Source organism: Mustela lutreola, chromosome 6 (assembly GCF_030435805.1).
Source record: "Mustela lutreola isolate mMusLut2 chromosome 6, mMusLut2.pri, whole genome shotgun sequence".
Classification (NCBI taxonomy): Eukaryota; Metazoa; Chordata; class Mammalia; order Carnivora; family Mustelidae; genus Mustela; species Mustela lutreola.
This window is the reverse complement of record NC_081295.1, coordinates 22820282-22842763: the sequence shown is the minus strand read 5'-3', so window position 1 is coordinate 22842763 and position 22482 is coordinate 22820282. Positions and strand designations below refer to the sequence as shown.

Sequence of the window (22482 nt, the reverse complement as noted above, 5' to 3'; positions counted from 1 at the left end):
CTTTTTCTGTGCCAGTTTCCTAATCTTTAAAATGGGAATAGTCGTGCCTCATAGATATGTTATGAGGATTTTACTAAGTTAATTTACATAAGCATTCAATAAATATAAAGTATTGTTTTTATTATTACCATGCTGTTTCCTTTGACTGTACACTTGATCTTCTCCACTACCCATTCTCTCACTGTCTTTTGCCTATCAGGTCCTATTCATTCATCTGTCATAAAGAGCTACCTCCTCAGTGCACTTGGGCGAGGCTCAGTCGGTTAAGGGACCAGCTCTTGATTTTGGCTCTGGTCATGATCACGGGGTCCTGGGATCAAACCCCTAGTTGGGCTCTGTGCTCAGTCTGTTTGAGGATTCTAACTCTCTCTCCCTCAGCCCTCCCCCCTACCACCACTTGCATACTCTCTCTCTCTCAAGTGAATAAATAAATCTTAAAAAAAAAAAAAAAAAAAAAAAAAAAACTACCTCCTCCAGAAAGCCATTCTGAAATACCCACATTCTCTTATGATGATCCTCTGGGTTCCCATAGCACCCTTTTGTGGTATAATTAAACTCTGAATGCTTTAAGGGCTACCAGTATTGTTCATATGTATTTTTCATCTCTGAATGGCCAGAGAATGAGACTTAATTGTTTTGTTCTTTCTTATTTGCTATAGATTAAGAAACCCAAAAGAGGAGGGATACTCTATTAGAGACAAGTACACAGATGCTCATAAGCAGACTGGAAAGCAGGAAATAGCAAGAGGTGAAAAGACAGAAAACAAAATCTAAGTCTGGAGCTTTCCAGTGAAGGGACAGACCGTCCAGGAAGTATCAGTGTGGTTCTCCAAGTATCATAGTATATAATTAAAAAGCTATGATAATATCCTAAGTCATCCCAAAGATCAAATTGTATAGAGTATACTTGGCCTAAAAGGAAGGAAAGTAGCTTAAACATTTTAGAAATATTTCTTTTAAAACCAGTTGAAATTAATTTTGGCAATTATGTAGATGAGCTTTCATTATTTATAATTGTCCAACAGCTCACCCTCCTTGGGCAGCCTGAGTAATCATTGCACTCCTGTAATTAATTCTGGCCATTGAATGTGCCCAATTTGTGTATGTGGATATTGGCTGGGGTGGGAGGGAGGGTGGGAGCAGATTGTAATAGGCTAACAAAGTGAATTTGTGACAATTAATATGAGCACTGTTAGCTTTAAAATTCATTATTTGTTGACTCAAATTTCTAAGTTCTTTATACATTTACTAATATTGCCATCAACCTTTCTAAGGAAAAATGGTTAGAAACAGATTTAAGCTCAACAGACAAATATAATGAACATTGTAAGAATGTTGAAACTCTTTCAAAATAACTGATTTAAAAGAAAGTTAGAACTTTCTGAAAAAATATTACCAGTAAGAATTTAAAATCCTAAGATTTATGATTTGCTTACTTAAGTAAAATATTATAATAAAACATTGTATACAAAATACATACCAAGGTACAGTATGTTACTATTTTTACAACTTAAGACAGTATTTATAAATTGTTGGATTTAACCATAACAAATATTAGCATAGAGTAGTAGGGAAAAGTTGCTAATCTAACAAATTAGTTTCAGGGGATTCATTTTACAATTTTTTTTTTCTTTGATTAGGCCCTGAGGATACAATGCCCCTTTGCAGAACACAGCATTTTGGACTGCAGGAACTTACAAAAGAAATAAACATAATTGCCTTCCCTGAGTTTCTATTGATATAGGAGACATAAGACCCCTAAAAATGAGATGTAAGTGCCCCAACACATATCCATATAAATTATCAATATTGTACATCTTCAGCTATTTTCTTCCTCTGCAGAAATCTAGTTGAGGAAACTATTTGCATGAAAATACTTGTTATTATAAAACTCATATGTATTTATTATAAACAATGTAGAAGTAGGTTGAAATAAGAAAAATGACGGTCTCTTTTTCATCTATTAACATTTTAATATATTTAATAGTCTTTTATATATGCTTTATCACTTTTAAAAATTGGACTGTAATTATATAATTTTATGTTCTTCTTTATTTACTCTATATTAAATCAGAAGGATTTTCTCATGAACTAAATATTCAAGATAAAACTACAGGTAAAGATGATGGGGAGTCTAATCATTTAAGTGATCTCAGACATTGTAAAGTCTGAAACTTACTGGATTCAGATTCAATAAGGAAATTTCTAACTTTCTAATTAGATAAAATGTTCATTAAGTCTAGATATTTTAAATTCAGCAATTGATAAGTTTGCTTGGAAATCAGCTCTTATTACAAGGCATTGAGTTGAATTAACTGTTCACATAACAATTAGATGCTCTGTTTTAATTTATAAAATAGTTGTAGAAGATTGGCATTACTTTATATTCTTTAAAAAAAAACTTCAATATGGTTTTACTCATATAATCATATTTCTCCTCTCCAGACTCATTTAAGATAATGAATGTGAGAGGAATGCACAAGAGCACTTCCCCAAAGCCATTGGCTGGGAAAGAAAATGGGAGGGGCTGTTTTCCTGAGTTCTTGTATCCAGCAGGGCTCAAAAACTGGAGCTGTAGAGGTCAGCAGGGCTTGGCTAGGATAGAGCTCTGAGGGCACTGCCTTGCTCCTGCAAAGAAGTCAGGCAAACAACCCAGAGGCAGACCTGTGGAAATAGCCATCTGAGGAACGCCTGTGAGGAATTCACACACAGTGAGGAGATAATTCACTCTTCCTAGAGCTGCCCCTGAGAGATAGCTTCAGGAGATACCTCTCTAGGGACAAAGGAGCAGGAGCAGGTGGGCACTATTTCTCCCCCCCCACTCCTCATCGTAAACCCAGAGCCACCTGTGGAGGGCAGCTCACCTCAACACTAGCTGCCTAGCTTGCTTGCAACAAATCCCACACCTCTGTGCTCTGGTGCAACAGTCCTTCTCAGTCAAACCTCCCTCAGTCCTAGAATGGTGAGACTCTCCCCCAGAAGATCAGCACACGCCTCTGCCCACACCACATGCCTAAAGCCTGGAGTCTTCAAGGTCAGCAGGCTTGGCTTGGCTAGATCCAGGAGGGCACTGCACTGCCCCCAGAGAGAAGGCAAACAAGCTGGAGCCAGATAGTATGGAAACAGTGATCTGAGAAATGCCTAGGACACACAGAAAGGAGATTATTTGCTCTTCTTGGAGTGATTTTCTGAGAGCAACGGGCACAGAGTCCCCTCTCTAGGGACAAAGGAGCAGGCGGGCATCATTTCCCTCCCCACCCTCAGCATAAACACAAAGACACCTGTCATAATCAGTACAGCGCCAAAACTGGCTGCCTAACCAGCTTATACCAAGTCCCACAACCCTGCATTTCGTTGGTACTGCCCTGCTTGATCAAGTTTGCCTCAGTGCCAGCACGGTGGGCCCCTTCCCCAGAAGATCAGCAGAAACCCCTGCCCACATCACCAGAGTATTCTGCAGGGCTTATTTCTACTGGAAGTAGTAGCAGGTCTCATTTAACAAGTAGACCAGAGTATGCCTAGTTGAAACATACCACATTCTGGCCAAGGACACAACACTGCCCATTGCAGGCAAGGAGAGCCTCTGCATACAACTGGCCTAAAGGATAGAGCAGCCAAAACATAGCAGCAGAGTACATGCAGCAAACACTAGAAACTTACCCTGAAACACCAGGCCCTGGATACTACATGACCTTTCCTTCATTAAGCCATTACTCTTAGGAGCAGGAAACAGAACAGGCTTTTTTAACCCACAGAAGAAGATGGAGACTAAGACAAATGCCAAGACAGAGGAATTCATCTTGAAAGAACAAGATAAGGTCATGGCCAGAGACCTAAGTGAAACATATAAGTAACATGCCTGATAGAGACTTTAAAGTAACAATCATAAGGATACTCTCTGGGCTTGAGAAAAGAGTGGAAGATTTCGGGGCAGGGGGGCCTTACTACAGAGATAAAAGAGTTAAAAAGCAGTCAGAAATGAAAAATGCAATAACTGAAATTCGAAACAGACTTGATGCAGTGAGCACAAGTGAAGAAGCAGAGGAATGAGTAAGTGATATAGAAGATAAAATAACGGAAAATATTGAAGCTGAACAAAAAAAAGAACTGTTGTGGAACACAAGAATAGACCTAGGGAATTTGGTGACTCTATCAAACATAATAACATTCATATTAAAAGAGTCCCAGAAGAAGAGAGACAGAAAGGGGGCAGGAAATTTATTTGAGGAAATAGTAGCTGAAAACTTCTCTAATCTGAGAAAGGAAACATATCCAGATCCAGGAGACAGAGGACTCCCCTCAGAATCAACAAAAGCAGGCCAACACAAAGACATAATGTAATTAAATTTGCAAAATATAAAGATAAAAAACCCTAAAAGCAGAAAGAAGTCCCTAACTTATAAGGGAGTACCCATTTGGCTAGCTGCAGATCTCTCAGCAGAAACTTGCCAAACCAGAAAGGAGTGGAATGAGGTAGCCAATGTGCTGAATGGGAAAAAACTGCAGCCAAGAATACTCTATCCAGCAAAGCTATCACTCAAAGTAGAAGGAGAGATAAAGAGCTTCCCAGACAAAAAATAAAGGAGTTCATGACCACTGAACCAACCTTGCAAGAAATATTAAAGGGGACTCTGAGTGGAAAGGAAGGACCAAAAGTGACAAAGACTAGAAAGGAACAGGACAAATCTCCAGAAACAAAAACAAACAAGTAATAAAATGGCACTAAATACATATCCATCAGTAACTACTCTGAATGTAAATGGACTAAATGCTCCAACCAAAAGACATAGGTGTCAGAATGGATTATTAAAAAAATAGAAAGAGGCGCATCTATATGATGCCAATAAGAGACTCATCATAGACCTGAAGACACCTGCAGATTGAAAGTGAGGGGATGGAGAAGCATTTGTTATGCAAACGGATATCCAAAGAAAGCTGGAATAATAATACTTCTATCAAACAAAGTAAATTTTATTTATTTTTTTTAAAGATTTTATTTATTTATTTGACAGGCAGAGATTACAAGTAGGCAGAGAGGCAGGCAGAGAGAGAGAGGAGGAAGCAGGCTCCCCGCTGAGCACAGAGCCTGATGCGGGGCTCGATCCCAGGACTGTGGGATCATGACCTGTGCCGAAGGCAGAGGCTTTAACCCACTGAGCCACCCAGGCGCCCCCAAAGTAAATTTTAAACCAAAGACTAACAAGAGATGAAGAAGGGCACTGTGTCATAGTAAAAGGGACTGTCCACCAAGAAGATATAACAATTGTAAATATTTATTCCCCTAACATGGAAGCACTCAAATATATAAAACAATTAATAACAAAAATAAAGGAATTAATTGATAATAATACAATAATAGTAGGGGACTTTAACATCCCACTGACATCAACAGACAGATCATCTAAGCCCAAAGTCAACAATGGCTTTGGAGACAAAGTGGACCAGATGGACCTAACAAGTATATTTAGAATGTTCCATCCTTAAGCAGCAGAATACACTTTTTTTTTCAATTCCAGAATAGATCACATACTAGGTCACAAATCAGGCCTCAACAAGTATAAAACGATTGGGATCATACCATGCATATTTTCTGACCATAATGCTATGAAACTAGAAAGAAAACAAGAAAAAATCTGGAAAGACCACAGATACATGGAGGTTAAACAACATGCTACTAAACAATGAATGGGTCTACCAGGAAATAAAGGAATGAATTTAAAAAAAAAAAAAAAAAACCCACCTGGGAACGAATGAAAATGAAAACACAATGTTCCAAAACCTTTGGGATTCAGTAAAAGCAGTCCCAGGAGGAATACAGGCCTACCTCACAAAGCAAGAAAAATCTCAAATAGCCTAACTTTACACCTAAAGAAGCTAGGGCAACAAGAAATGAAACCTTAAAGGCAGCAGAAGAACATTAAAGCAGAAATAAATGATACAGAAACTGAAAAAATAATAGAACAGATCAATGAAACCAGAGCTAGTTCTTTGAGAGATTAGTAAAATTGATAAACCCTAGCCAGACTTATCAAAAGAAAAGAGAAAGGACCCAAACAAAATCACAAATAAGAGAGGAGAAATAAAAGCCAACACCACAAAAATACAAACAATTATAAGAGAATATTAGGGAAAACTATATGCCAACAAATTGGACAACCTAGAAAAAATGGATAAATTCCTATAAACATGTAAGCTACCAAAACTGAAACATTAAGAAATAGAAACTTGAACAGACCAATAACCAGCAAAGAAATTGAATCAGTAGTAAAAATACCTCCCAACAAAAGTCCAGGGCCAGATGCCTTCATAGGTGAATTCTACCAAGCATTTAAAGAAGAATTAATACCTCTTCTCAAACTATTCCAAAACAGAAGTGGAAAGAAAACTTCCAGACTCATTCTGCAAAGCCAGCATTATTCTGAAATCACAACCAGATAAAAACTCCACTAAAAAAGAGAACTACAGGCCAATATCCCTGATGAACATGGGTGCAAAAATTCTCAATAAAATACTAGCAATTCGAATCCAGCAGTATGTTAAATGTATCACTCACCATGATCAAGTGGGATTTATCCCTGGACTGCAGGGGTGGCCGAATATTTGCAGATCAATCAGCATGATACACCACATTAAAGAACAAAGGATAAGAACCATATGATCTTCCCAATAGATACAGAAAAAGCATTTGACAAAGTACAACATCCATTCATGATAAAAACCCTCAACAGAGTAGGTTTAGAGGAAACAGACCCCAACATAATAAAAGTCATATATGAAAAACCTATAGCTAATATCATCCTCAATCAGGAAAACCAGAGAGCTTTTCCGTTATGGTTAGGAGCAAGACAGGAATGTCCACTTTCACCACTGTTATTTATCATAGTACTGGAAGTCCTAGCCTCAGCAGTCAGACAACATGAAGAAATAAAAGGCATTCAGATCAGCAATGAGGAATTCAAACTTTCACTATTTGCAGATGACATAATATGTGCTATATAAAAAATCCAAAGACTCCACCAAAAAATTGCTAGAACTGATACACAAGTTCGGTAAAGTCAGGATACTAAATCAGTGTACAGAAATCTGTTGCATTTTTATATATTAATAATGAAGCAGCAGAAAGAGAAATCAAGGAATCAGTCTCATTTACAATTGCACCAAAAACCATAAGATGCCTAGGAATAAACCTAACCAAAGAGAGAAAATATTCGTACTCTGAAAACTATAAAACACTGATGAAAGAAATTGAAGAAGACACAAAGAGGTGGAAAGACATTCCATGGCTGTGGATTGGAAGAACAAATATTATTAAAATGTCTCTATTACCCAAAGAATCTGCACATTTAATGCAATCTCTTAACAAAATACAAACAGCATTTTTCACAGAGCTAGAACAAACAATCCTACAATGTGTGTGGAACCACAGAAGACTCCGAAGAGCCAAAGCAATCTTGAAAAAGAAAAGCAAAGCTGGAGGTATCATGATTCTGGATCCAAGTTGTATTACAAAGCTACAGATATCAAAACAGTATGGTACTGGCACAAAAATAGATACATAGATCAATGGAACAGAATAAAAAACCCAGAAATGAACCCACAACTATAAGGTCAGTTACTATTCAACAAAGCAGGCAAGAATATGCAATGGAAAAAAGACAAGTCTCTTCAACAAATGGTGTTGGGAAGACTGGACCACTTTCTTACACTAAACCCAAAAATAAATTTAAAATGGATTAAAGACCTAAATGTGAGACAGGAAACCATTAAAATCCTAGAGGAGAACACAGGCAGTAACTTCTTTGACATCGGCTGTAACAACTTCTTTCTAGATATGTATCCTGAGGCTGGAGAGACAAAAGTAAAAATAAACTATTGGGACCTCATTTTCCCTAAATGTGTCTGTGGGGCACCACAATGGATAGGTAACAGTAGCTCTCTAATAAACAAAGGCATTAAATCTCAGCCACTGCTTTCCTTGTACACACATACACACACACACTGAAAATTGCTAATCTTTATACTGTCCTTGGTGATCTGATTGATAACCAAATTTATGTCTCTAGATCTAGCCTATCCCGCCTGCTTTAACACGGACCGATATTTCATTCTGATTGCTGAATAGCTTTGTCTCCAATACCTCAAACTTGTCATATCTAAAATAGAATTCATTGTTTTCCAATAGACTTGTATCTCCTTTTATATTATTTCTCATTTCCATGAATGCCATTGCCATCTCTTCGCTTGCCCAAGTGAAAATTTTGGGAGCATTTTTTATTCTTGCCTCTCCCCCATTTTCCCATTTCACATATCGAGTCGGTTCCTAAGTCCTTTTGATTATATCTTCTCAGTATCTTTTATGTTCCTCCCATCTACTCCAGTCTTAATTCAAACCTAAATTTTTCTTTGTCTTAATTGCTTCAGCAACCTCTTTGTCCCTCTGTTAATAATTTCTCCCCCACCAGTCCATCTATCTCATAGCCACCTGAATAATCTTGTCAGAACGTAAACATGATCATGTTATTTTCCTTTATATCCTTCATTAGCTCCCCATTGCCTGATCCTATGGAAGACAGACTCTCAATGTGATGTGCAAAGTCCTTTATGGTTTGGCCCTTACATTCCTTTTTAGCCATCTCTTACTGCTAGCATTTATTCACTGTGCTCCAGTCAAATTCATTAGGGTCTGTCATGTCCCTCAATGATTTTACATCCTATCTGACTAAATATTTCCAAATTTCATGTCCTGTTAAGCCTCTTGTTTGCTTGTTTTGGTCTCTGTCTTTCGTATCTTCCCTCAATGTCTGGTAAGGCTTGATTAAACAACTTAAATCTTAGAGTCAGGTACTGAAAAACTGATTGGAAACTCCAAATCCATACAATCCCTTTATTTTATCATCTTTAGTATCTTTGTTAACTTGGACTAGTCCTATTCCCTTCATCAGGATATTCCCATCTCCACTTGGATATAATCTAGACTACCAGTGTTCTGAGAACTGGAATGTTCCTGCCTTGAGTCAGGTGCCACCCTCATCTATGCTGGGAGTCCCTCAATTCAGACAGAGACACTCTGTCGTTCCCTTTTAGAAAAAATAAAACAAAAGTTCTAGTCTTATTCCCAGATGGGGATAAAGTAGTCTTCTGGCTTCATAGAGAGACAAAGAGAGTTTGGGCATACAATTTACTAACGTAAACTTTCATAACTGTTTTCTAGTGTTTGGCTCTATTTTAACTCTTACCTTACAGAGGTGCAGCTCTGTCCCAAGCCATTTGGAGGTTTTGCGGAGTAAACTTTAAAAGTCACTTTTCTTCCTTGGGTTAGGAGACTGCCTTTTTTGCATTAGCTCATTCTATTACTATTTGCACATCTGCTTTCGATTTTTCCAGAGTTTTGTTGTTGTCCTTGCAGGTTGATACCTTTTTTTTAAAAAGTGTTTTAGTATTATTTTAGTGTGTTTCCAAGAGGGAGCAAATTAGTGTGTATGTCCACTCTGGCATATTTACCTAAACTCCTTTCAAAGCTGTAATTCTAAATTAGTTCTGGCTTTTCTTATTTCTCCATCAATCAGGAAGAGTTAGATAATATCTTTTGTATTCCCATGGCACTCTGTGTACGCTTTTGTTATGGAACTGATCCCATTCAGTCATATCTTATTTTTTTTTTTTTTTAAAGATTTATTTATTTATTTATTTGACACAGAGAGATTACAAGTAGGCAGAGAGGCAGGCAGAGAGAGAGAGGAGGAAGCAGGCTCCCTGCCGAGCAGAGAGCCCGATGCGGGACTCGATCCCAGGACCCTGAGATCATGACCTGAGCCGAAGGCAGCGGCTTAACCCACTGAGCCACCCAGGCGCCCAGTCATATCTTATTTTTAACCTGTTTTCTCCCCTACCACATATTGTTAGGCAACCAATTTACAGAATTTTTTCATCTGGGAAAACCAAATCTTTATAACTCCCCATTTACCCTTCCACCATTCTGCTTTTTGTTAATATGAACTGGACTACTCCTGGTACCACTTATAAGGGAATCATACATTATTTTGTCTTTTTGGTTGTGTATTTCACTTAGCATGATGTCCTTAGTGTTTATGTTTCAGTATGTTTCAAAATTTCTTTTTTCTTAAGGCTGAATTATATTCCATTATATGTATATACATTTTGTTTATCTATTGATGGATATTTGGGTGGCTTCCACCTTTTGTCTATTGTGAATGATGCCATTATGAGCATGGATGTACAGATATTTTCTCAATTCTGCTTTCTTCAGGATATCCTGAGAAATGTCATTGTCTTTTAAGACTTTTTTGACATTTCTTGGGGCACCTGAGTGGTTCAGTGGGTTAAAGCCTCTGCCTTCAGCTCAAGTCATAATCTCAGGGTCCTGGGATCGAGCCCCACATTGGGCTTACTGCTCAGCCGGGAGCCTGCTTCTCCCTCTCTCTCTGCCTGCCTCTCTGCCTACTTGTGATCTCTCTGTCAAATAAATAAATAAAATCTTTAAAAAAAAAAAAAAAAACTGGTTGGTCTAAAGCGTTTAGCATCTCTTAAATATGTCTGAAGTTGTTACATTTTCAAGCCGCATGGCAGATTAGATGTTCAGAGAAACCTCCTCTGGTAAAGAACATAGAAATGCTGTATAGAATGTTAAAACAATTTTTGAAAAGCATGACTGAGTTGGAAGCGAAGGCTGTATGTAATGAGAAAACCCAGTTCCACAGAGATAAATGAGCCCTAGAGCCCATTTTATCCCTGAGGACACCTTCTGTGATCCTTGATGGCCCAGAACCTGGGCATTAAGGAGGTATTTCTGCTTGCATGGGGCGAGGGACAAATTCTGATGGGCATGCTCGTAAGTTTGGACACTGCAGTGTAAAAAGCTGGGATCCCCAAAGGAAAAAACCTATTAATGACAGGAAAATAACCTGCTCTTCAGAATGACACTGTTTGTTTCATCTTTGGCTTTGGATGAAGTGGACAAAAGAATCTTTCCTAATCACATGTGGGATTGGACTTGGAATTCATACTGCACCAAAAAACAAAACAAAACCTCAATATAAAAGCTATTGAATGGTGCGTTGAGTTTGGGGTGCCCTATGGACCTAGCAGAAACAAATAGAAATCTTCTCTGAAGAAAATTGCTTTAAATACTGGTTTTGAAGTATTTTCCTAGTTAAAGGTCCAAGTATACACATTCATTAGAAACTATTCTTGGGATCAGTACATGTAGAAGGGAGAAGAAGGAAGCACTGTTAGGCAGAAAAGTCCAGCTTCGGCGAAGACCCAACTAAGATTTCACTACTACTATAGGGAGCTCTGGAGATGGGTGATCCTTCGTTGTTGACTTGACTTGGGACAAGAGGGTCAGGCATTTTTACCCTGATTGGATGTGGACTGCCCCTGGAAGGAGCCTTGACCTTAGATGAGACAGTATTCTCTAGACAAAGCAATCCCCAAAGAGGGCCAGCAGCCCAAGAGCCACTTTCTGGCAGCTTTCCCAGGAACTGGGAAGAGTTTACATTCCTGAAAGGGAATCCAGGCAGTGCATCATAATGTCCACCACAATGAGCAAAGAAAACTTGTAGGTGAATATAACAAACACTGACTTTATAAATCAAAGCAATATTGTCTAATTTGTGTAGCTAAAATAAAAATAAAAATTTCAGAACCATAGTATTATATGAGTCTGGAGGGGGGTGATGGGAATTAATGCCTTCTAGGATCTGTGTTCTGTAATTGAATACTATACAGAAGTGAAAATGAATACCATACAGTTTCATGTTCCAACATAAATACCAAGATATTTTGAATGAAAAAAGTACGGTTCCACTTAATAGAAAGTTTAAAAACCATCAAAACCAAACAATATATTGGTAAGGATGCATACAAATATGACTAAACTTAACAGGCATTAAAATGAGCAACACAAAAGTCAATGCAAGAAATGGGGAAGACACAGAGAGGGTTTCAACAGCACTATCACACTATTTCTTTTTTTTTTTTTAAGATTTTATTTATTTATTTGACAGAGAGAGATCACAAGTAGGCAGAGAGGCAGGCAGAGAAAGAGAGGGAGAAGCAGGCTCTCTGCTGAGCAGAGAGCCCAATGCGGGACTCGATCCCAGGACCCTGAGATCATGACCTGAGCCAAAGGCAGCAGCTTAACCCATGAGCCACCCAGGCACCCTATCACACTATTTCTTAATCTAGGTATGGATATACAAAAGTTTGTTTTGTTATAATTCCTCTAACTATACGTGTATGTATTATGTATATGGTAAATTATTTTTTTTAACTCTATTAAGTTATTAAGAAGAAGGGGATCTGCTGGTCTGATGACCAGAACATACTAGAGTTGTCTCCTAAATTAGAATTCAGCTGTGCTAATCTGGATCTAGTCCATTCTACTGAGATTTAATCAGAAATAAGTTATCAGTTATATGATTGAGTCATCTCTATTTGATTTATCAATTTTGCCCTCAGTTAGGGGATGGGATTACTCTTTTACAGGCTTTTCAGATACAGGGATGAAATTTGAAGTTTGAAAATGATCCTAAATTCTGCAGCAAGTTTTTGTTAGATGAATTCAATATGTAATATAATAGTTACCACAGTCAATATTCAATGCAACCTCTCTATCAATAAGTATAGAAGCCCTACTTTTTTCCTCACAAAATCTGTGTAATCTATAAGAACCAGAGACAGCAACTTTGAATTCAGCATGAGGATAGTGAGTTCTGTCTCTCTGGAGACCTATAGCAGAGCTTAGATGACTTGTTAAAGATAGTGTGAGAATAAGTTTGTGAAATTTCATTTAGAAAATAGATGGCCTCTAAGATGCTCTTAGGCTTTACCAAGATTACATGATTCTATGTATGATTCAGTGTTTCTTAAACGTCCCATTTTTTTCCAGAAGGCGTTTTCCTGATGACACTCCATTAGGGTAGTTTCTGTTTAGATAAATATAAACAGAGTCCTTAAGAGAGAATATTTTTCTCGAGCTCCATGGATTTTGGAGTGCAGGAAACTTGAGCTATGTGATTAGTAATTAGTTAGTGTCTCTGGACTTTGGCTTCTACATCTATAAAACAGGAAGATTGCAGCTGATCTAAATTTTAAATGGATATATGAAATTTCCCTGTCAATTCTAGAACTCCCAAATATTTATGACTTATACAGATTTATGGTACCATGGACTTCTCAAACATTTTGAATATAGTCCCCATTGTTTCAAACTAAATAACTTGAAATACATCCTTTATCACCCTCTTAATACTTTTTGGAGGAAAGTGTTAGATAATTTGTTTTTTAAGATTTTATTTATTTATTTGACAGAGCTCACAAGTAGGCAGAGAGGCAGGCAGAGAGAGAGAGAGAGGAAGAAGCGGACTCCCTGCCAAGCAGAGAGCCCAATGCAGGGCTCGATCCCAGGACCCTGGAATCATGACCTGAGCTGAAGGCAGAGGCTTTAACCCACTGAGCCACCCAGGTGCCCCTAGATAATGTTTTTTAAAAACCAGACTCTAGGGGTGCCTGGGTGGCTCAGTTAAGTGTCTGCCTTCAGCTGAGGTCATTTCAGGATCCTGGAATCGAGGCCTGTATCAGGTTCCCTGGTCAGTGAGGAGTCTGCTTCTGCCACTCCCTATCCCCATGCTCTCTCTTTCTCTCTCAAATAAATAAATAAAATCCAAAAAAAAAAAAAAATTCTATATTGCACTGTATTCTAAAGTTACCTGAATTTGATTGTACCATAACCTTCAGATTAGTTATTTATATGTCCCTGTATTTATGTCCCTTTAATTCAAATGTGTCATATTTTTCTAATTTTACAGTGCTGTGGTGTTTTCAATGACACTTAAATTCTTTTTTTTTTATTATGTCATGTTAGTCACCATACAGTACATCATTAGTTTTTGATGTAGTGTTCCATGATTTGTTGTTTGCTTTTAATACCAAGTGCTCCATGCAGTAAGTGCCCTCCTTAATACCGATTACTGGGTTACCCATCCCCCATCCCTGTCCCCTCTAAAACCCTCAGTTTGTTTCTCAGAGTCCGTAGTCTCTCATGGTTCATCTTCCCCTCCGATTTCCCCCCTTCTTTTTTCCCTTCCTTCTCCTAATTTCCTCCATGCTATTCCTTGTGTTCCACAAATAAGTGAAAAAATATGATAATTGACTTTCTCTGCTTGACTTACTTCACTTAGCATAATCTCCAGTCCCATCCATGTTGATGTAAAAGTTCAGTGTTCATCATTTCTGATGGTTAAGTAGTATTCTGTTGTGTATATGGACCACATCTTCTTTATCCATTTGTCTGTTGAAGGGCATCTCTTCTCTTTCCACTGGCTATTGTGGACATTGCTGGATGAACACTGAGGTGCAGTGGCCTTTCTTTTCACTAAATCTGTGTCTTTGGGGGTAAATACCCAGTAGTGCATTTGCTGGGTTATAGGGTAGCTCTATTTTTAACTTTTTGAGGAAACTCCCCACTATTTTCCAAAGTTGCTATACCAACTTGCATTCCCACCAACAGTATAAGAGGGCTCCCCTTTCTCCACAACCTCTCCAACATTTGTTGTTTCTTGCCTTGTCAAGTTTTGCCATTCTAACTGGTGCAAGGTGGTATCTCATTGTAGTTTTGATTTGTATTTCCATGATGGCAAATGATGATGAACGTTTTTTCATGTGTCTGTTAGCTATTTGTGTGTGTTCTTTTGAGAAGTGTCTGTTCATGCCTTCTGCCCATTTTTTGACTTGATTATTTGTTTTGGGGGTTTGAATTTGAGAAGTTCTTTATAGATCTTGGATATCAACCCTGTTTGTAGTGTCATTTGCAAATATCTTCTCCCATTCTGTGTGTTGTGTCTTTGTTTTGTTGACTGTTTCCTTTGTTGTGCAGAAGCTTTTTATCTTGATGAAGTCCTAGAAGTTCCTTTTTGTTTTTGTCTCCCTTGTCTTTGGAGATGAATGACACTTTATTTCCACAGCATTATTCTTTCATTTTTAATATAAACTATTGAGGAAATAAATAGTTTATAATATTTTAGGAAAAAATGCTATTATTTGTATCAGAAACTAATACAAATACATATAAATTAAATGAATATGAGTCAAAAGCATGATTTTAGTTTTATTCTCCCATTTGATTTTGCTGGGGCATTTTTAATCATTTTAAATTATTGCATACAGGGTAGCACATTAACAATTTCCTATTCAATTTATTAAGCTTAAGAACTTACTAAAGGTAAGTTATAGGGGGAAAATAAATCAAGGTAGGGTCACATCAAGTAGGAAACTCTAAATTGCAAATAACTTTATCATGTCCTCTAAATAGCATAAACCTTAGGCATCTGTTGTTATGTCCTTGTCACTATTCCTGTGTTTCATTCACTGTGAAACAAAGGTGTAAGTTGCAGTCAGTATATTAGTTTGCTAGGACTTCCAAAACAAATACCACAGACTGGGTGGCTTAAGCAACAGAAAATGTATTTCTCACAGTTCCGGATGCTACAAGTCCAAGCTCAAGATGTCAGTAGATTTGGTTTTTTCTAAGGACTCTCTCCTTGGCTTGCAGATGGTTGTCTTACCACTGTGTCTTCACTTGATCTTTTCCGGATCCCTGGCATATCCCTGGTACCTAATTTGTATGTCCAAATTTCCTCTTTTTCCAAGGAAACCAGTTAGATTGGATTAGAGCCCATCCTAAGAGTCTTGTTTAAACTTAATAACCTTTTTAACGCCCTATCTCTAAACATAGTCAGTCTAAAATACTGGAAGTTAGAGTGTCAACATACGAATTTTGGGGGAATAATGAATTCAGTCCGTGAAATTGTATGTAATGTACTTTCCTGCCACAGAAGTTTTCAAGAATGAAAAGTTTTGATTCTGTGCAAATGAATGATGGGTACAGTTGTTTGCACTGTGACTTCTGGCAAGTTAGCTCACAGTATGGTTGACAGGACACAGTTTATGAGTCTTGGGTCATTTTAAGCCAGATAATTGCAAAAGGACATCCTAATTTGAATAAAATTTCTGTCTTTTGCTGGTTTCTCTTCTTCTACTTGTTCTTTTAGTATGAAGCCTTTGGAACTGTCTCCAGTTCTTACATTATACCATCAGTGGTCTCTTCCTTTTCAAAATCAGTTGCCTTTTTTTTTTTTTTAATCTAAACTACTCCCTCCTTGTTACAGCCTTCTTTCTCTATTTCTTTTCTTGTTTTGATTTTTTTTTAAGATTTTATTTATTCCAGAGAGAGCATGAGAGGGGTGAGGGTCAGAGAGAGAAGCAGACTCCCCTCTGAGCAGGAAGGGAAGCCTGATGAGAGACTTGATCCCAGGACTTGAGGATCATGACCTGGGCTGAAGGCAGTTGCTTAACCAACTGAGCTACCAGGTGCCCCTCTTCTCTTTATTTCTGACATCACACTTTTATGGTTCTTTTCTGTCACAGGTTTCTCTTTCTCGTTTTCCTTCCTCACCTGAAATCTTTTCTATTTATACTCTTACTTTTAGGTGACTTCTATTCTCTGTGGTTTTCTATACCATCCATATGCTGACAATGCCATTCTTTGTATTTCTATACTAGTTCTGTCCTCCAAGCTTTAGACTCTTCTAACAAGCTACCTATTTCATAATTTAACTCAGATGTCTCACACTTAGACTGGTGTTTGACACATGTCAGTACTATGTGAGTAGTCATGGTCTTTGTTTTTTGTTTCGGTTTTTTAAAATTTATTTATTTGACAGAGATCACAAGTAGGCAGAGGCAGGCAGAGAGAGAGGAGGAAGCAGACTCCCCACTGAGCAGAGAGCCCGATGCAGGGCTCGATCCCAGGACACTGGGTTCATGACCTGAGCAGAGGCTTTAACCCACTGAGCCATCCAGGCGCCCCAGTCCTTGTTTTTTTTAATGAAAGACACTATCATCTACCCAGTTATTTAAGCTGGAAAACTTGGTTTCTTCCTTTTCTTCTCCTCTTAATCTTCAAGATGCATCTTGCTTCTGTACACTCTCTTCATCTCCATTGTCACCACCCTAATCCAAATGCAGCATCATCTCACACCTGACTAACTGCAAATGTCCCCAAACTATGGGCTATTATATATAGTGCTTAAGAACCCACGCTCTGGAATTGAACTGGCTAGTTCTAATTCCTGTTTCCACCACTTGCAAGTTGTAATACCTTGAGTAACCTCCCTGCCTCTATTTCTTCATTTACAAAATGAGAATAATAATAATAATAATAATAATAACAACAGAGCTGTGTGGGAAACAGAGAGTACCCTATTCCTAGAACCTATTGTAGTATCTCTGTCTCCTAATGCTGTCTCCCTAACAGTCCTATGGGATTATGCAGAGATGATGGCACAGTCAGCCACTAGCCAGAGAGACACTGGTTTTTCAAAAGGACTATTTTGAAACAATTGTTTCCCTCAAGAACAAGTAAAAATGGTTTTCAGTACAATATTTGTGACAGAGGTTTTTGGGGGTGGGGGGTATTTCTTTTTGTAGTGGCTCCTTAGCTGCATCCCACAAAGATGTCTTAATTTTATGTATTGTATAGAGAAATGGATTATATCCCTGTTTGTTTACAAGCTCTGAGTAATGGTTCTAGTTATAACTTGAATTTCCCTAAGCTTTACTAGGCTGTTGATGCAAATGAGCCCCACATTTCATAGACTTTTACCCCCACTTGCACATCCTCTGAAGTGCTCCACAGGATTTTCTGAGGTCTTTTCAATGACCTATAGCTAGGCTCCACACCAGATTGGTCAGAATCCTTGGAGGTTGGGGCTTAGCACCTCTCTACTCTGAGAAATTTTTTCTCTAGAAATTTCTGTCATAAATGTTCGTGAATATGTATGTCCCTTCCAGCTGCTCCCTTTCTTGCTGAATGGTACTAACAATGCACCAGAGCCCTCAAAACATCAAAACTGTTGTTAGTGATCTCTAGCAATTTTCCTCTTTATTGGAATATACCGTTCTACACAAGGCAGGACAGCTAATGTCCCAACCTTTTATAGAGATATTGGTGAAATATTTCTCAGTTTTTTATGTATAGTCCTCCCCCTTCCCCCACCCATGTTTGAGTCCACGAGACCGGGTTAGAGGTGAATTAGAAAGACCATGTCTGTGCTTTACTCAAAATTACTCCTCCCTTCCTCCATCAAGTAAGGCTTTGACTTTGGATCAAGCTCTCTGTACTTCTTTCATCTTCCTTCAGAGTGAGTTTTTCTCCTAGAATGCCACAGTTCTATATGGGTATAAACTTCTGCTGGGTGTATGCACTTGTTTGTAACTTAGACTAGATTGTAAGGGTTACGCTAGAACCTTTATTACCGTGACAGCCACTGAGCATCATGGTGTGTCTTCTCTCATTTCTATACTGTTTTCCTTTCTTTTTCTTCACCTACCGGTGGGTTGTTACTCTGGTTATCCTCGCTTTAAGATGTGTTTACACATTTAAATAAATTTTAGTTCTAATTTTTAACTTACTGGCATCTTCTAAGTAGTCATTTACATTAAAAACTTCAAATTTGAATTTGTTTTTTAACTGGTACAAAATTTAGTTTCTGAAATAAATACTTTACCTCTTTGGTAAAGAGGAAGAAGAGTCCTCCCCAAGGACCTCAGGGTACAGTGACTTATGGCAAAACTTCATTCTTTTTATTAGAGAAACTCACCAAGAGCCAAAAACTGAGATATCTTGAGTAATTCCAAGGTTCTTGGGATAGCTTCAGCCACACACCCTCTCTCTGAAGATGTACAGTCATGTTCAGAACTTCTGTACTTTGGGATCCTACCTCTATTTCATTGTGAGCCAGCTGTGACTAACTTTGCTTTCTTATTTTTTGAGGGAACGGCAACTTAGATAGATGCAGTCTCCCATGGGGAGCACACAGTATCTGAGCAGCAACAACCCAGAGGGATGGAGACATGGTTAGTAAATGGTAGCTGATACTAATAACAACAGCCAAAAAGTATTGCTTCTCAAGAGCAAAAAAGCATCAAATATTCTAGCAAAGCCTCCTAGGCTATTTAACTTTTATTTATTTTATTAAAAATTTATTTACTTATTTTATAGGCAGAGAGTATGTGTGAGCTTGGGAAGGGACAGAAGGGGAAGGAGGGGGCAGGAATCTCAAGCAGACTTCCTGCTGCGCATGGAGCCCAGCTCAGGGCTCTGTCTCACGACCCCGAGATCCTGACCTGAGCCAAACTCAGGAGTCATTTGCTTAACTAAGCCACCCAGGTGCCCCTTTTCTAAAGTACTTAAATTACGGAAAGGACAGTAAGTGATTTGGGGGAAATTAGATAGGATATTGCCTGCTAAAATGGTTAAAAGAGCTCTCCTAAAAAATAAAACATTAAAATTAAATAAAACCAGAATGACAAAGCTATTTTAGATTCTTCAGATTGAGAACCATTCTAAACTATGATTAGAATGCCGGTGCATTGGGGCACCTGGGTGGCTCAGTTGGTTAAGTATCCAACTCTTGATCTCGGCTCAGTTCTTAATCTTACCACCTGAGTTTGAGTCCCACACTGGGTTCCATGCAGGGTCTAGAGCCTACTTAAAAAAAAAAAAAAAAAAACTGGCACATTAAGTGGAGTCGTGTCATACTCAGTGATTAGATTCAGAGATTGTCCAAATTACCCTTGAAAATCCCTTAGGAAGCCAGTACATTGGAATTCAATAATCTGTCTTTAAGAATTGGATTATATGGGTGGCTTGTGTTTCAAAGCTATGTTGCCTTTTAGAATATGTACCTTCCCTGAGAACCCTAGAGTCACACTGTATGTAGAGAGGTGCTTGGATGACAAGAGGTATATGAACTTATGATCAATTGAGTAACCAGCAGATTCACCCCACCCATATAATTAATACTCACTCCAGAGCATATGCTCACTGAAAATCAGACAGAATTATCCATACTATTTATACAGTAAATAATAATTTTTCTCTTTTGTACTGGTGAGCTTATTATAGTTGAATTTGTGATAATTAACCTCATAAATAACACCACAGTATATGATAATGTATTATATTACGTTTCACCTAAATTTTTGTCTAATATTTTTGTCATTTAAATAGGAAAGAATGATGCTATACTATACTATTCCTTTATTTTCTACAGATAATGGATTCTGAATTAATGCATAGTATAGTAGGAAGCTATCATAAACCTCCAGAAAGAGTGTTTATTCCATCATTTACCCAGAACGATGCAACATCTCAGACTCACCACTCCACAAACTTAGAAGCCACCACTCCTAAAATGCTTCATAGTCCAAACAGCCAAGGTAATTCTAATATGAAGTCATATTTAAAATTAGAGGAATGATATGAAATATGTTATATAAAACTTTACATTTTTATGTAGAAAAAAGTATGATTGTTTAATCTTAATAAAACTATTAGTTTTGACTCTGATGCTTAAAGTTTTTATAAACATCGATAAGTTATTTAACATTTTTTCCCCAAAGATATTATTTATTTATTTGTTAGAGAGAGCGGGAGAGAGAGAGCACAAGCACAGGCAGGCGGAGTGGTAGGCAGAGTCAGAGAGAGAGGCAGGCTCCCTGCCAAGCAAGGAGCCCGATGTGGGACTCAGTCCCAGGATGCTGGGATCATGACCTGAGCCGAAGGCAGCTGCTCAACCAACTGAGCCACCCAGGCGTCCCAAGTTATTTAACATTTTTTATTTTGGCTTCTTCAGATGTAAGATAGAAATTAACCAGCTAGACACATAATTACAATTTTATCCTAAAAAATCATGAGAAAATAGGAAAATACTCTTTGAAGAATCAAAGGTCCGATTTGGAATCTTTCTAAACTAGATGATTAGAATATTGGTGAATTAAGTAAAGTTATATCTTATTCAAGGATTAAATTCAGAAATTGCCTATTTTCAAAATTGTGCTTGACATTGGAGTAACTGTGAAATAAAAGTATTGTAACTTTTTTTATCACAAGTAGGCAGAGAGGCAGGCAGAGAGACGGGGTGGGGGGAAGCAGGCTCCCTACTGAGCAGAGAGCCCGATGCGGGGCTTGATCCCAGGACCCTGAGATCATGACCTGAGCCGAAAGCAGAGGCTTAACCCACTGAGCCACCCAGGCGCCCCAAAAGTATTGTAACTTTTAAAATAAAAACTTAGGAGGATATCAGAATTGAATTAGGAAAACATACCTATGCCATATGAATTACCTTCTAAAACGCTGGTTATCATCTTTTTTAAAAATACTCTCTAATAATGGTTACCATTAATAAATAAATAGACTAGCTTTGTGGAGGAAAAAACCACAAGAAATATTCCAAATCAGCAAATTAGGTATTGCATATCTGAAAAGCAATAAATATAATTTATCTCATTTGTTAAAAAAAAAAAAAAAAAAAAAAAAAAAAAAAAACACCCAAAACCCAAAAAGAACCAAATGGTAATCTCTAGCAAACATCTTTCTCATTGGATATGAACTGCAGGCATACCTTGGATATATTGTAGGTTTGATTCCAGGCCACCACAATAAAGCGAATGTATCACAATAAAGTGAGTCAAATGAATTTTTTGGTTTCCCAGTGCATATAAAGGTTACATTTAGACTATACTATAGTCCATTAATTGTGCAATAGCACTGTGTCTAAAAAAACAAAGTACTATATATCTTAACTAAAAAATACTTTATTGCTAAAAAATGCTAAGCATCATCTGATCTTTCAATGAGTCCTAATCACTGATCACAGATTGCCATAACAAATATAATAATAATGAAAAGTTTGAAATAATGAAAAGTTTGAAACATTACCAAAATGTAACACAGAGACATGCATGCAATGAGCAAATGCTATTGGGAAAATGGTGCTAGTAGATTTACTCAACATATGGTTGCCACAAACCATTGTTCAATTTGTAAAAAATATATTATCTATGAAATTCAGTAAGGTAAAGCATAATAAAACAAGGTAGGCTGGCATATGAAAATTAATCTATAACATTTACTTATATTCCATTCCACTCCAGTTTTATAGTTTGAAGTTATAACTGAATAGAAAGTTATTTGAAAATTTTATAACTCTGAACATACCCAAACCATGATGATATTAATATAGCTGAATAAAAATCACAGTTGTACATGTGTACCACTTAAAATCTTTCAAGCCTGATGTGATTTAATCTACTAGGTTATAATTTTTTTTTTCTGATGGAAGAAATTGTTGTAACTCATATATTCTGATTATTAATACTCTATCTTAGACAAAGAAACATAAATGTTTGTGATTTAACTAAAATTGGACATATCAAGAACTGAGAAAAACCTTTAACATTAAACCTAAATTTCCATGTTAATTAGTGACACAGCATCTTAAGTTTCTTTATCAGTACTCAGGCTCTTATGTCTCCTAGACTGTATATTATTTGATGATATTTATTTTATTGAATTAAATTTTGATTATTAGCTATCTCAAACCTAAAAAATTATGAAAT

The 22482-nt window shown here is 37.4% G+C and overlaps 1 protein-coding gene across 11 annotated transcripts in view; it reads left to right on the top strand.

The window, feature by feature from the left end:
- The window catches only part of CEP57L1 (centrosomal protein 57 like 1), a 72141-nt gene that overhangs the window by 28594 nt on the left and 21065 nt on the right, over nucleotides 1–22482 (top strand). For 3 of the 11 annotated variants that reach the window (XM_059176912.1, XM_059176920.1, XM_059176911.1), the window contains exon 2: nucleotides 20136–20301. The exons of 2 other annotated variants lie outside the window; for them this stretch is intronic. In XM_059176912.1, coding sequence (XP_059032895.1) covers nucleotides 20136–20301 — 166 coding nt within the window. Of the gene's footprint in view, nucleotides 1–659; nucleotides 749–1640; nucleotides 1772–18853; nucleotides 18937–20135; nucleotides 20302–22482 lie in introns of all 11 variants that reach the window. 6 more of the 11 variants (XM_059176914.1, XM_059176915.1, XM_059176917.1 and 3 more) reach the window with 4 other exon arrangements.